The sequence below is a fragment of the Miniopterus natalensis genome, chromosome X, assembly GCF_054644295.1.
Source record: "Miniopterus natalensis isolate mMinNat1 chromosome X, mMinNat1.hap1, whole genome shotgun sequence".
Lineage (NCBI taxonomy): Eukaryota > Metazoa > Chordata > Mammalia > Chiroptera > Miniopteridae > Miniopterus > Miniopterus natalensis.
In genome coordinates this window covers 94,879,592-94,895,650 of record NC_142103.1, presented here as the reverse complement: position 1 = coordinate 94,895,650, position 16,059 = coordinate 94,879,592, and the positions used below count along the sequence as shown (strand labels likewise).

At 39.9% G+C, this 16,059-nt stretch overlaps 1 protein-coding gene across 1 annotated transcript in view; it reads left to right on the top strand.

Annotated features, from left to right (window-relative positions):
* PHEX (phosphate regulating endopeptidase X-linked) overlaps positions 1-16,059 on the top strand; it is a 172,222-nt gene that overhangs the window by 70,032 nt on the left and 86,131 nt on the right. The window contains exon 12 of the mRNA XM_087829324.1: positions 12,798-12,899. Coding sequence (XP_087685450.1) covers positions 12,798-12,899 — 102 coding nt within the window. The remainder of the gene's footprint in view (positions 1-12,797; positions 12,900-16,059) is intronic.

Here is a 16,059-nt window from a genome sequence, read left to right as displayed (position 1 = left end):
GGAGACTTGTCATAATGAAGAGACATAGTGGCTCGTCTTATAATTAATTCACCCTTATCAGGAAATTATTTATTCATATATTAAGATATTACAAAAATAAAAGATACACATTTTCTATTTGTTAGCATTTTAGAAATAGGAAACAGTTGGAATAGATTTTGCTTCTAGTACAGTATTTCAATATTTTAAAGACAAATACAATTGAAATTTAATTCAAGTCCAACCATTGGACATTGCATTTTTGTGATCACATAATTTTCAGAAGAAAGAGGGAAACAATAAGAAGTAAGTTGACTATCAGAAAATTCACCTAACAGCAACTTTTGAGGTGTATCTTTCAGTCCACACACTGAGCTCAGTTTTTAGTATTTTCTACATATATCATTCTGAGGAGTGATCTTTGATGTTTGGCATGGTGACCCAAGGCTCTGTAAGATTTTTTCATCAAAAGGTCTTTTAAAAATGTTTACCACTCTTTAGTTACTAAGGCAAATGTGAACATATACATCCAAGAACAATTTTCTATTAAGTGTTGAAGCAAAAAAAAAAAAAAAAAGATTTTTCTGGTTTAACTGTCATTTCTAGAAAATTCAGTGAAATTGGAGTTCCCATTTAAACATTTTCGCTGAGCTAAATTATTAAACAATATCACTTTAGCCCGGCCTGGCGTGGCTCAGCGGTTGAGCATTGACCTAGGATCTAGTCGATCGGGGTTCGATTCCTGGTCAGGGCACATGCCCGGGTTGCAGCTTGATCCCCAGTCGGGGGTGTGCAGGAGGCAGCCGATCAATGACTCTCTCATCATTGATGTTTCTCTCTCTCTCCCTCTCCTTTCCTCTCTCTGAAATCAATAAAGGTATATTTTTAAAAAACACAACATCATTTTATTTCATTATAGACATTGTGTCCCAAACTACTTACCTTTATTCATATATCTCAATTCTGTGAATAGGCATTTTTTTGCTGCTCCCTCAAATTTTCTGTGTTTTTGTTATAGGGTGAACCGTGTTAAAGAAAACTATATTCTGATACTTGTTAAAATGGTAAGGAAGACTTTATTTAGGACTGTTGAAAAAGGTGTGAAGACTTTCACAGTAGGAGAGAGAGAGATTGGCTTCAACAGCTGGGGGTTTATGGCCAACAAGCATATTGAGGGGATCAGTAGGTGGAAATTTACTAAGAGGAAACATCTAGGTCAGGGGACTTTTGCTGAAGATAGGCCAGAGTACTCAGATATCAAGGGTGTGTGTGTGTGTATGGGAGGAATTTGACTAGATATGGAGGCTGCTCAGATGTTAATGGTAGAGGATTCTCTCTGAACTGACTTAATCAGGATTCTTGCTAAAACTGGGCTGTGCAGACCTGGCAAGGACAGGATGGGGACCGAGGTCCAGGCCTGGTAAAGAAGAGGTCTTAGAGGAACCTGACTAAAGTTTTGTCAAGTAGAGAATATTTGTCAGCCCTCAAATCAAAGCTAAAGTCACTGGTCTCTTACTATACATTAAAACATTCCATATACAGAAGGTTAATCTAGTTAACAAGGAACAAATCTTTTATTACACTTCAGATACAGACTTTATTGAGTGAAGAATTAAAACTTTACTTACTGTGTAAAACAATTCACTAATTTCTCTTGTACTCTGGTAGCTTATTCTTTTTTCTCTTTATGGTAAAGGCATTGTTCATGTCCCCAAGTAATGAAATAGATGACCTACAGTATCTTCCAATTTTCTGAGCTGCTCTGCGTGAGCAATTCTTGTAGTAATTCTTATCCTAAGAACAGGTTTCTCCTCCCACCCCATACTGCTGCAGCTGGTGCCGAAGACTTAAGTACCCACATGGGTCCAATCACAGTGGTGGAGTTTGAACTTGCAACCTCCCTACACTAGGAGTTCACCTCATTAGTGAGCCAAGATAATTGAATTGATGTACTGCCATTAATATTCAAGTTCTCCAATTCCCCCGCTTACCATTTCTCTCAGTGGTTGAGTAAATGAGATGTAACTCTAACGTTGGTGGCAGAAGTCACATGAAAGTCAGTGTCATGTATTATAGCAATGCCCTGATATGGAGGGGTTCTTCGTTCCTTGCAGCTACTGCTACTCAGGAGGATTGATTTTAATATAGCCATTCTACACAAGTCATGCAAAGAAAGGATATTCTCTCTGACTTCTAAGTATCCCTGTTACTGTTTTTCTAGTCAGTGGTATCAACTACAATGTCAAGATCAGGTTCTCTGGGTCTTTGCTGAAGACCTGTCTAAATTAAGGCCAGCCAAAATGATTTGCGTTTCAAAGGGCTTTTTAATATAGTTATAAGATATTGGCTTTATATAGAAATTACATCCAGTTTTCTGCAAAGTTGCATTAGCATCTCATATCCTAGCTCTACTCATATAAATTTGGGCCTGTTAATTAATTTCTGTGTTCCTGAATAAATGGTCCACAAATTTCTGCTGCAAAAATAATGCTGCATAATAATCAATCACAAAACCTCAGTGGGCTTCACCAATAAGCAATTATTGCTGATACACCTGGAGTCAGTTGGATTTGCAAGGGCAACTCTGGTTATTTGGAGGGCTTCTTGAATGTTTGGGGGGTTGGCTAATCTAGGTTGGCTTCAGCAGAGATGATCTGGATGACTCAGCTCTGCTCCAGGTGTTTTACTTCCTTCAGCCTGGCTAGCCTGGGCATGTCCTTAGAGCGATGGCAAAGGTGCAAGTGAGCAAGCAGAAAACTAAGGCCTCTTGAGACCCAGGCTCAGGATTGGCATAATATCATGTCTGTATTCTGTTGACTAAAGCAAGCCACAAGGCCAGTCCAGATTGATCAGAGTAGGGAAACAGACTCTGCATTTTTAGTGAAAGGAATTCCAAAGCTGCACAGCAAAGGTATAGATAAAGGAAAGGGTATAGAATTTAAACCTTCGCCCAGCCGGGCACGGCTCAGCGGTTGAGCATCAACCTAGAATCCAGGCGATCAGGGTTCGATTCCCGGTCAGGGCACATGCCCGTGTTGCGGGCTGCAGCCAATCGATGACTCTCATCATTGATGTTTCTATCTTTCTCTCTCCCTCTCCCTTCCTCTCTCTGAAATCAATAAAGATATATTAAAAAAAAAAAAAAAGAATTTAAACCTTCATTGCAGTGAATGACAGATAGCTATACAAAAGTACAGTAGTCTCCCCTTATTTGTGGGGGATAGGGCTCAAGACCCCCAGTGGGTGCTTGAAACCATGGATAGTACTGAACCCTATATATACTATGGTTTTTCCTATAAAGGCATACCTTGGAGATATTGTGGGTTCAGTTCCAGACCACCACAGTAAAGTGAGTCATAATCTTTTTGCTGGTGAAGGGTCTTGCCTTCAATTTATAAAAAGGGCAGGATCTGTGAAGTGCAATGAAACAAAAGTGTGATAAAATGAGGTAAGCCTGTACATACATACCTATGGTAAAATTTAATTTATAAATTAGTCATGGTAAGAGATTAACAGCAATAATAATAAAATAGAACAGTTATAACAATATACTGTAATGAAAGTTATGTGAATGTTCTCTCTCTCTCTCTCTCTCTCTCTCTTTCTCCCTCTCTGACCACTGATCTGATAACCAAAGACAACTACTAAGTGACTAACAGGTGGGAAGCATATATAGTGTGGATCCGCTGGACAAAGGGATGATTCACATCCTGGGTGGGATGGCATGTTTATTTATGGAATTTTTAATTTAATATTTTTGGACTGTGGTTGACCACAGGTAACTGAAACCACAGAAAGGAAAACCATAGATAAGGGGGGCTACTGTACCTACCTCATTGGTTTGTGGTGAGGACCGAGTGACATAATCTATGCAGAAGGCTTTGCACAATACCTGGTGCATAGTAAGTGCCCAGTGAGTGGTAGTGACACTCACAGTATTATTACTGTGTGTCATGCCTAAGATTAATCATAAGGAGAAAATTCATATCATCAAAGTCCTGGCATGAACTGTGGCAACTCTCCTAAACTGAGATCTTCTCTTTCTAATTTCTCTTAGAAAGAATGAGAGTGAGGAAGGTACCTGGGGGTTTTGCTGTTCCTAGTCCTCCATACATACCCAGTGTAGTACCTTTCAGTTGGGGTAAAGATCCTTTTAATGCTAGTGCCCTGGCCACATTCCAGAACCTGCCCTATCATTTAGTGCTCAATCTGGCTCATAGGAGAGTCTCATGAAACTGCCCAAGCAGCCAAATGTATTATCTATAACAGATCCAGGTTTCACAACTCTCTACAGACTAAATCTTGTTACAAGAATGTCATCAGACCCCCATTCTGACAGCTCTTTTTAAGCAACCTGTGATAAAATGACATCCAGCACAACAAATAGTTTAGAAATCTTATTGGAATTATCTCGAAATAAGTGTGGATACTACTCTTGACCTTGTCCCTGACTGTGCTGCCACAGTGACAACACATTTGGTCCACCTTTCTTGTTTGTTGTCTACATCTCTGGATAACATTGGACACTGTTGCCTTTGCCATATATTATTGGCTATAGTCTTGTCAAGCATATCTGGACAGATCTATGGACTGTGAAGACCCTGTGGTAGAAATTCATTTACTGAAAGAAAGTATTTAAGCCCTCCAACAGAGCTGAATTTTGGAAGTGACCAGGCAGAATTATTTTGCTGGGAGAGAGGGGAGTTTACCCACAATCAAAGGCTAGATCATTATGAGACTGGTTGACTTCTAAATATTATCCTGGTTTTTGTTCCATTACCTCTCAGATATGGAAAGTGGGAAACAGGAAAAGATGAGTTACAAAATTAGAACACAATCTATCTGTTCATATCCAGTAAATAGGATTTTATTCCTTATTTCCTCTACCCCAGTCTCAGGCTTTTTGATAAAAGGACATGTTAAACTTCTGTACCACCAAACTAACCTGCTACTTGATTATTTTTTTCTTTTGCCAACGTGATTTTTCTTTTGCAAACTACCTATGCAACTTTGTTAATCCTGACAAAATGGTATGATCTGTTTTATTAGCTCCCATGGCTGCCAGAAACCTCAGCATTTTCTAACTATCCTTAGTTTTCTGGCTTTACCTCGTCTCCCACCTCAGTATGGGTCTCTTCTTTACTTCTTATTTTAGTGCCATTATTATATCTTTATCAGGAACCAATTCAAACTCATTTAAATAAACAATATAAATAGTGAGTCAATGAATATTTAATATTTATTGGTTCATTGCTTTATTTAATGTCTGTATTTCTAGTAAATTTCCAGAAAGAAAACTTTTAGGGACTTCCCTTGGATTGCAGCCTATTTCTTCAGGGCCAACCGCATAAGTTAATGATAATGATTTTCATTTTTCACATTTACTAATCAAGTGGTTATAACTTAAGGAACATTGCCTTGATCTAGACAATGGGGATACTAGAGAATTTTTAATGTTAGGTTTTATTAAGATATTACTTATAATTTCTAAATTATTAAAGAGGAAAATCTATTCAACATTGTCTTTTATTTAAGAATTTCATTAAAATTACATTATTTTAAGATTAATGCACATACTCAACCTTGAAGATTTTTCTTTTTCGTCTTTTTTAAGAACTCAGTTTTTATCAGTGGAGTGACCTCCGTGTCCCCACTGGTTGTCAGTGGAAGTGGACTTCTTGGGGTGCCACGAGGAAAAGATTTTCTGGAGGCCCCCATGGGAGGATGAGGTATCATGGAAAGTTTATTTCAATGGAATTAAACCCCGGAGTTCCCAAGGTCCCATCTCCCTCTGTCCCACCAAGGAAAAAGTCCCGTTTTCTCTTCAGCAGGGCTAGGATTAAAGCCAGTGTCCAGAGTTTCCACTCCATATTTGCACAGTCCAGTCCAGCATCTGGCTAGTTTAGCTTGTGTTCCCAGCTGCAATCCATTGCATGTGGGGTCTGCATGGCTGTTGGCCATGTGGCTTCTAGGGCCACATGGCTCTGGAGGGAGCACAGGTGAGTGCAAAGAAGCAGGAACAAAGCCAGAGGAACAAGAGAGAAACAAGAGAGGGAGAATTCTTTTGTCAGGGACTGTGTGTTCCCAAATTTTAGTGGGCTTGCAGTGGCTCCACTCCCTCTGGCCAGTTATCTTTGTTCTCAGGTTAGACCGACAAGCAGGCACTTTCCCTGCATTACCCTGACTTTACTGCACACGAGCCCATCTCCCCCTTTGTTGGACTGCTTCCCCCAGTGATCTGCAGGGAACGGACCGGTGGTTCCCTGGGGAGTATGAAATTGCGGCTTCCTGGTGAAGCTGCCCAGATGGCCATGCTTGTAATGTCTGGCCTCCCCTTTGCTTCTTTCCTATTATTAATATTAATAACTAGCTAATTACAATGGTGACACTATCAACCTATAATCATTTCTACCAGATTCATTAATATGTATTTGAACGATTCTTAGCCATCTGTCCTGTACCTTGCTGGGATCATCAAGCTCAGAATGGCCTGTGCTCACTTACTGAGTCAGTTGATTTCCACTAAAGTTTATATTTGGAATAATTGCTGGGATAACTGTTGTACCTTAGCATATGTAAACAATATTTGATTCAATGTCACTTCTTTGCTAAACACCCACTGGAGGTTTTGAAAACCATAAGTCAACTTGTATTTATTGAGCATCTGCTATATGTATTATGTGAGAGATGAAATTGTATCATGTGAAAAATATGTGAGACATGACATTGTAAAACTAACAACTTTGAGTTTACAGACCATTGTAGGGAAGGAAGAATTAATTTTCCCTCTACCTTTTAAGATTCCTGGTTGAGACCCTTCTGTACTTAAAAGATAGATTAACAGAAGAAAAACAAGTAGAAATTTAATAAAATGGATGCCTCCTGTGTACATGGGAGAGACCCAGGAAAACTGAGCAATTCCTTTAAATGGCCCCAGCCACCACCTTAAATACCATCCCCAGCTAAAGACAAAAGATATTGAAAGGGGTAGGAAGCCAGTTATGGGAGGTGACTAGGGAAAGCATGGTACGGTTGTTATGTAGATTTACATCTTTGCCTTCTCCAGTGATAAGATCTTGTTTCTAGAGATTTAGAGTCACTTCCTCTTCCTGGTACAGATGGGGAGACACCCTGACAAATGGAGATTCCCTTATAAATGTCCATGTCTCTTACAAAGGGTAACTTCTACTTAGGTTTTCAGAGGTTCTCCCACGTCTGCTGGTTCTTAAAAACAACCAGCTCAAGATAATCTTTATGCCAAAGAGGCATAATTTGGGTTGCAAATTTTGATCCCCTTCAACACTTTATAGTTTGCTTATATATCTATGATCTCATTTGATCTAAATCATGATTCCTGTTCTCAAAGCTTACAGATCTTGTTGGGCACACCAAATAAATATAAATGGCAATTAAACACACATCTATATTCTGATTGTAAGCCTAACGGGAACTCAGAGAAGGCACTGAAAGTGTAGGTTTAAGTGTTTAGGATTCATGCCTATGAGGTAGGATCTGATTTGGCCATGTAGAATGTCTTTATTGCCAGAGACTGGACTGTAGTCTGTTAAGTATGAAGTAGTATCATGTCTAAAAAACGTTTTATACCTTAATTAAAAATACTTTATTGCTGAAAATGCTAATAGTCACCTGAGCCTTCAGTAAGTAGCAGTCTTTTTTGCTAGTGGCGTGTCCTGCGTGATGTTGATGAAAATGCCATGACTGTGAAGCACAATAAAATGAAACTCAATAAAACAAGATATGCCTGTATTGGCATATGTCCCTTCAAATGCATTAATCGAAACATCTTAACCCTTTATAAAAACACAAAGTTTCTATGTCCATGTGATGGGAGAAAGGGTAAGGAGAGGTCAAAAGAGAGACAACAGGTGTCACAGTTTGTAGTTTACTAAGATAGGAGAATCTCATTACAAAATAACCTGTCCTGGAAGCATCACAGGTGCATGCACATGCACGTGTGATTCACCAGTGCCTGGTGCCTGATGTAGATTACTATGGGCAAAGTCCTGGGGCGCAAACAGTGAGAAGGGGAACCAACTTTTAAATAACACTGACTGAGGTAAAGAGCTAACAGCTGCTCATAGACAAATCAAATGAACTGTATTTTCACAATGTAGATCCATAAAATCTAAACTAAATAGATGGTTAACAAATTTGCCTGGAGGGCCCTTATCATGAATGTGGTTGATTTTATCATAATACTTGAGTTAATTTTTGTATGTTATATTTTGACTTTTGACTCTAAATAAATATTTTCTATGGATAACTTCGCCCTGTGACTTCCACTTTACGTAATTTCTATTAATGTTATGTGTTATCTGGTTGGGGCATTAGGTCAAGGTTTGATGAAGAAATACAGTTTCTCTCTTTTTATGTAGTTTAAAATTATAGCAGGCTTTTGCTGCCTTGGGGAACATGACTTGACTGAAGGTGATATTATTATGTGATGCTGTAGAGTAGTCTAAAGATAAAAACCATAAGTGTTCAGTGACTTATTATCTTCATAGTTCCAGTATGCTAAAATCATTATTTTTCTTATTTGCATTGACATGCCAACTAATGACATTAATCACCTTGAAAGATTTTTCTTTCTCTTGAAGTCTGCTGGGGTAGTTCAGCACCATTTCACTGAAATGTTCTATAATAAGTCTGTAAAGTCTGCAAAAAGAAAAAATTGAGAACCTGTGGTGGGGCCTGGGATGAAGAGTGGTGGTGCCTGAGAGGACCAGGGCAGAGGCCAACTGAGGGTCATGGAAAAGCAGAGGGAAGTGATTACTACTTGGGTTTTGACGGCTGTAAAAGGGCCACGAAGATACTGAGTTAGCAAAGCATGGATTTAGGGAAGACACAGTTGGTGGGAGGAGGGCAGAGGGGCTGGAAGGGAGAGGAAGAAGGGAGCTGCATATGAGTCAGCTATTTGTCATTCTTCATCCTGGCCATAGGCTGAAATCTTTTTGCCTTTTTATTTCCGTTTGGCATGCCAGTCAGCAGTGTACAGACAGAGAGCTTTGAAAACCTGTACAAAAATGCTTAAAATAACAGTTAATTGATAGTCATTATAATGCCCAGGAATGGCATTTAAAAATCCACATATAAGTGGACCTCCTGCAGTTCAAACCTGTGTTGTTCAAGGGCCATCTGTATTCTTTGGATACCATCCCCTTTTGCCCTCTCATGGTTTATTCACGTCTTTTTTCACTCCTGTATTTTCAACATTTTCCTCCTCACTGGATCCTTTCCATCAGTGTCTTTTCCCCCCCTATTTTTAAGAAGACATTTTTTTAGAGCGTTTTAGATTTACAACAAAATTGAGAGGAATGTACAGACATTTCTCATATACCCACTCACCCCACACATGCGCAGTCTCCACCATTATCAATATCACTCAACAGAGGTGCATTTGTTTACCAAAGATGAGCCTACATTGACACATCATAATCATCCAAAGGCCATAGTTTACCTTAGGACTCACTCTTGGTGTTGTACATTATATGGGTTTGGACAAAAGTATAATGACATATATCCATCATTATAATATCAAACAAGAGTGTTTTTACTGCCTTAAAATGCTCTGTGCTGTGCCTATTTATCTTTTCCCCTCACCCCCAACCATGGGAACCACTGATTTTTCTATTGTCTCTATAGTTTTGTCTTTTCCATAATGTCACATGGTTGGGAACATACAATTTGTAGCCTCTTAAGATTGGCTTCTTTTACTTAGTAATAGGCATTTATGGTTCTTTCATGTTTTCTTATGATGTGATAGTTCATTTATTTTTATTTATTTAAAAAAAATTTTAATCCTCACTTGATGATATGTTTTTATTGATTTATAGAGAGAGGGAGGGAGGAAGGGGGGAGAGAGAGAGAGATAAACATTGATGTGAGATGAAACATTGATTAGTTGCCTCCTGTACTCGTCCCAACCGGGGATTGAACCTGCAACTTGGGTATGTGCCCTGACCGGGAATCAAAGCCACCAACCTTTTGTTGTAGGGAACAACACTCCAACCAACTGAGCCACTCAGCCAGGGCACTCATTTACTTTTAGTACTGAATAATATTCCAGTGTGTGGATGTACCATAGTTTATCATTCAGTACCTACTGAGGGACATCTTGGTTATTTCTAAATTTTGGTAATTATGAATAAAGTTGCTATAAGCATCCACATGCAGGTTTTTGTGTGGATAGAAGTTTTCAATTCCTTTGGGTAAATACCAAGGAACATAATTGCTGGATGATATAGTAAGAGTTTGCTTAGTTTTGTAAAAAATTGTCAAACGGTCTTCCAAAGTGGATGTACCATTTGCACCCATGACTGAGAGTTTTGTTGCTTGATTCTGACCAGCATTTGGTGTTGTCAGTGTTGTAGATTTTTGCCATTTTAATAGGTGTGTTGTGGCATCTCGTTGTTTTAGTTTGCATTTACCTGATGGCATATGATGTGGAGCATCTTTTCACAGGCTTATTTCCCCATCTGTATGTCTCCTTTGGTGAGGTGTCTTTGGCCCATTTTTAAATCAGGTTGGTTGTTTTCTTACTGTTGAGTTTCCATTGCCATTTAAACATCTCTCACATGGTCACAACCGCAACAGCAGCAGTAGCAGCAGCAAAAAACATATGCACACAACCCAAACCAGAAACCCTCAGACCCCCTCTCTTAACCCTACATCCACTTCTAGTCTGTATTGGCTTTCTCTCCAGGCATGCTGTCTTCACTTCCCATGCCCTCTTCATCCCACTGATGTCTGGCTTCTGTCCCCAGCCCTTTCTTTTTGAACATTCCCAGTTTCAGAAAATGGCAGGATGATCCACCTAGTTGCCTTATGTGAAGCTTGGGAATTAATCTGACTCTCCTACTTTCCTCACCTCTCCACATACGAATTAATCACCCAGTTTCATTGATTTGGTCACTGAATCCCTCTCAAATCAGCCCACCCAATTCTTTCCACCCTGATTGCCTCTCTCTAGTTTGGGAAGATATTGTTTCTCTTTTTATGTCAAGGTGATGGACTGAATGATGTGCGTTGCTGCATGATGACGTCATAAAGACTTAGGGGTGCTGGTGGCTGCACAGGCAAGATCTAGTCCCTGGAGATTTCCTTGTCATTTTAACACCCTCCTTGTATGGGTTTTCTCTTTGTAATGTTTATTTCTGCATCTCTCTGTTGGTTCCTTTCTACTTCCCTAGCATTTTCCTCTGATTTATTAGGGACACCTCTGTTGTTCCTATGAGTTCTGAGCTCATGACTGTCATTTAGCACTGTGTTGGGGCCCTGGCTCTGACCCTCCCTCGCTGTAAGAGCTGGAACAGATTATGGACTCTCTTGACTTTTATTTTCTTATCTGTAAAATAGGTGGCTTCCCCTAGAAAGTGGGTCTCCACCCTGTCTGCACAGTCACCTAGGAGCTTTTAAAACTCCTGGCACCCAGGGTGCACCCAGACCAGTGCCATCAGCATCCTGATGCATAGAGGCCTCAGGATTGTTTAAAGCTACCCCCGAAGATCCCAGTGTGCAGATAAGATTGAGAACCAGTGACTTAATAATTTTAAAGAATCTCCTGTCATTTCATGTTTTTATCGTGCCCCATTCCCAAGTTGAGATTTCTCTTCTTTTAATGTTTTTACTAAGTTGGGAAGAAATCTCTGTGAAGTTCCCCCCACCCTTTTCCATCTGCTGTTTGTTCTTATTTACATACGATGGAACCCAGCCTACTGATTTATAGCTCTGGTTCCCTTACAACTGTTATTGAACTGAAAACATAGCTGAAAACTTATTAAACAGAAAAAAAATTATTTTCAGCTTTGTACTAACAATTCATTATAGAACCAAGGGAACATCTAAACTTTTTCCTGTATAGAATTAATTCTAAAAATAGATTTACAATCCCATAATCTCAAATGAAAAACTTAATTCTGGTGCTAAACCCAGTATTTATTCTTTCTTGAGTCTCCCATTAAGAAAAGTGAAGCATCTGTGCAGGAGAATGGAATTTTGAGAGGGTTGCATCCATAAACAGGCAGGGCCTCACCAGACCGTTCCGTGTGGGCCTCTGAAGTTAAGTATTAGCATCTCCCTCCCCCAGTCCTCTCTGCTGATGCACAAACACACTCTGGAAGAAAAGCCAGGGCAAACACATTAGGAACATGGATGTGGTCTCACTGTTGAAACACTTTGGGACAGGTCTTTCAGAAGATAGCCTTTCAGTAGCGCACCCCCCCCTTAGACCTACCATTTGAGATTTGAAATAACATAAGACTTTTCTGAACTCCAAGGGAGTAGAGAGGAGAGTAGGAAGACGACAGAGAAGAGCCAAGCATTTGGTTTTACCACTGGCACTAGATTTGGAAAGAACTGGAGTCCTGACATAAGTGTGATTTATATCGGAGGTGTGTACTTTGGGATGCTAGTTCTCCCTGCCTGTTTCTTTGTTAACAATATTTCTTTCAACTGTTCACTCACTTTATTCTGCAATACCTGTCTGAAATATACAGCTGATGCCTTTGCTTCTCTCTCTCAAATCCTTATTAGACTATTGAAATCAGCTGCTACCTTAATAAGAATGGGCTTATAATTGTTCTCATGGAAAGAAATGGTTAATTGTCTTCTAGTGGTAGGAGGAAAAAAGCTTTTTCTTAGGAAAAGTAATGTTGCCAGAGCATGGAGTCAAGCTGAAAGGAGCCTGTTTCCCACCATATTTAGCATTGAACTATTTCTCATGGCCTAAAAAACCTTGTTTGAAGCTTCTTGATTTTTGACCTGCCTCTTTGGGTATTTATTTATTTGTTTTTTTGTAGATGGAGGAATTGATTGAGGGTGTTCGCTGGGCCTTTATTGACATGTTGGAGAAAGAAAATGAGTGGATGGATGCAGGAACCAAAAAGAAAGCCAAAGAAAAGGTAAGGATTCCTTTTTTATGAAGGAAAAAACACACACACATACAAAAACCCAACCCTGACTTTAGGTTTAATGGATTTTCATGCTCAACATCGTGTACTTGATTTTTATATTGACTGAGCTCTTGACTCTGAATGACCCCAAAGTTAGGTGTCTGTTTTGGGATGGATACATAGATTTCATCACTAGCAGGTAAGAGAAAATAAGATGACTTTTTCTTTTTTGAACTACATTTTAAACACCTTGTAATTCAGCCTTTCCTTCTCTCCTAATTGCTGTCTGTAAGAGACACATGGCTTGCTGCCCAGCGAATTTTTGCCATAAACCATCATTGGCTATGGCAGAATGCAGAGCAGTGGGGAGCCTTGGGGAGCAGCTGGCAGAAGAGCCCTCAAGGCACAAAGGAGAAAAATCCATATTGGCTGTGTGTCCTTCTGTTCTGTGCATGATGTGTGCAAATGTCCTTAGGCAAATCATTTCCTGTAACCTATCAGATTTACTTTCTAACCCATCATTTTGCACAAATGATCCAACTAGCATGCATGTAAACTGCAGACCAGTGGTAGACCATTGTGTAGGAATAGAAAAATATTTCCTAATGGAAGTGACACTTGCTATGCCTTGTAAAAATTTCTGGTACTGTGTAACAAGATAAGGGAAAAAGAGAAAAGTATTAGCAGCCATGCTGTTGAAAATAAAGAATGGGACCCATCTTGAATTCTAGGTATTCTGATGGAGTTGGATCTCAAGTGGGTAGGGAACACCTGCTACATTCTTAACAGATGCTGCTGTGCATCTGGAAGACTCTGAAATTAGCAGCATCTTTTCTTTAGAGATGTATTTTTGAGACTTTCCTGATGATAGCAATAACCTGGGGTGTCTGGACGCTCTGTAGCTTTCCGGACCCCTCCCCAACAAGGTCCGATTTGGTGAATTGGGGGTGTAGTTCGAACATTTGTGATAACCAGTCTCCCTGGTGAGTCTTATCACTAGGCAGGCCCAAGGAATACTACTTAGAGTCATACTGAGTCATGCTGTGCACAAATATTTTTGCCTTATGGTCAAGAAGCAGAGGGAGAGGACTTTTATGGCAGTGAAACTAGTCTGTATGATACTGTAATGGTGGATACATGTCATAATACATTTGTCCAAATTCATGGAATGTACAACATTCTGTGAATTCTAATGTAACCTATGGACTCTGGGTGATGATGATGTGTCAGTGTAGGTTCTTTGATTGTAAGAAATGTACCACTCTGGTGCAGATGTTGCTAATGGGGGAGGCTATGCAGGTGTGGGGGCAGAGGATGTATGGGAAATCTCTGAACTTTCTGTTCAATTTTGCTGTGAACCTAAGTCTGCTCTAAGAAAATAAAGCCCAGTAAAAAAAGGGCAGCATTCTGGGAATGCTTAGCCTTGTTGAAATGAGAACATACAGCAGTTTAGCAAGGATATTTTCTAGAGCTTAAATACTCCTGAGATGGATAAACATTGCCATAGATATTTTTGTCAAAAGACAGGAAAAAGGCTGTTCAGTGTTTACAGTGAAGAAAGAGTTGGATGGCGGGGGTTGGGGGTGATGGAGAAAGACAAAGGGCAAGTTTGATTTTTTCCACCTTTAGAATCTGTCAAAGCTGTCTTAAGTCATATAAGGCGCAAGCTGATGAAGGCAGGAGCATGCAGGCTGTGATGAGAAACTTTCCAGATGGTAGATGAAACTTTCAGCACCAACATATTGTTGTTTTTTCGAAGGCTTCATTTATTTGTCGGGCTAGCTTGTAATATCTGGAACAGGATGTGTCTACCACTGAGTAGTTGACAGCTCAGTGCATTGGGAGCTCTTGATCCTAGCCTGACCCCTCGTGAACTGAGGATCACCAGCGTGGAGGATGGGGTGGAGTGATGAGGGGTGTGTACCTGCTGTGAATGGATGGGTATCAGGGGAATGTTCTGGGGATTGCAGTCAGTTCTTTGGGAAATATGACTGGTGATTGCCTCAGGGAGATCTTCCGAGTTGCATAAGGGAGTGGATGCTTTACTTTTAGGCCTTCTAGGCAAGTGGCCAATGGGTTCTTGAAGGAGGATTATTCTGTCTTAATATTAGACATGTTCCTGTTTGCCCCCCTGAATTGCTCTCTAGTCTTCAGTTTTTCTTCTAAAAGTACAGTAGATTCCCAATTAATGTCATCAATAGATGCTACAGTTTTAAGTGAAATAATGTATAATGAAACCAGTTTTTACCATAGGCTAATTGATATAAACAAGAGTTAAGTTCCTACGGCATCTCACCAATGTTATAGCAAAATGATGTTGAATGAAATAACGTTACTTGAGGACCTGTTGTATTCTTTGAACATGCCAGGCTGTCTTTGAGCTGAGTTCAACCTGCTAGGAGTACAGATATCAAAGGCAATTGTTCTACTGGATCTCATCCGGTTCCCTGAGTATATCCTGTATTTCAGAGTTCATAGCAGTTCCTTTAATGAAAGGAAAGAAAGAGGGAATGTTGTCCAAGAATTTCCAGCAGTTCTCAAAGGCAGGTCAGGCCCTGGACCCCAGGAGATGCAGATTTTCTTTCTCTGAATTAAATCAACATGCAGTTCTAGAAATGACCTCTGGGTGGAGCTCGTAGTACTCACAAAAACAACATTCAGAGAGCTGAAGGCTTTTGTGCAGCATTCTGCTCTGGGGTTGTTTTTGAAAAATAATTTTTTTTCTTGCCCTTTTTCTCTGTTGTCCTCGATTTGATTGCCTTTTAATAGTCAACAGGAAAGGAGAGACTCTGCCTAATAATTCCTTGAATCTTAGAAGAAATTCCCTGACAATCTTAGGGCTTTGTCTCTCTGATACTAAGTAGCCCCTGCATTAAGACAGGATTTGCCTACACTCAAAGTGGAGGTGAATAATTCTCCTGCTCTTCCTGGTATGACTTGGCACTGTTCTTTGGGCATGTGTTGTATGCAGTATATCACCCAGGCGGAAGATTTCTCATCAATAATAGTGCCCACACGGGCCAATGCTGAGTCACTTGGCAACCTATTGGGAAAATGGAAAAAATGTTCTGATTTGCAAGGGGAGAAGCTTTTCTTTTCCTTACCATTCAGCTCTGGACTGCAGCTAATTACAGTGCCTCCTAAGGGGTATTGACCTCAGCATTCCCTA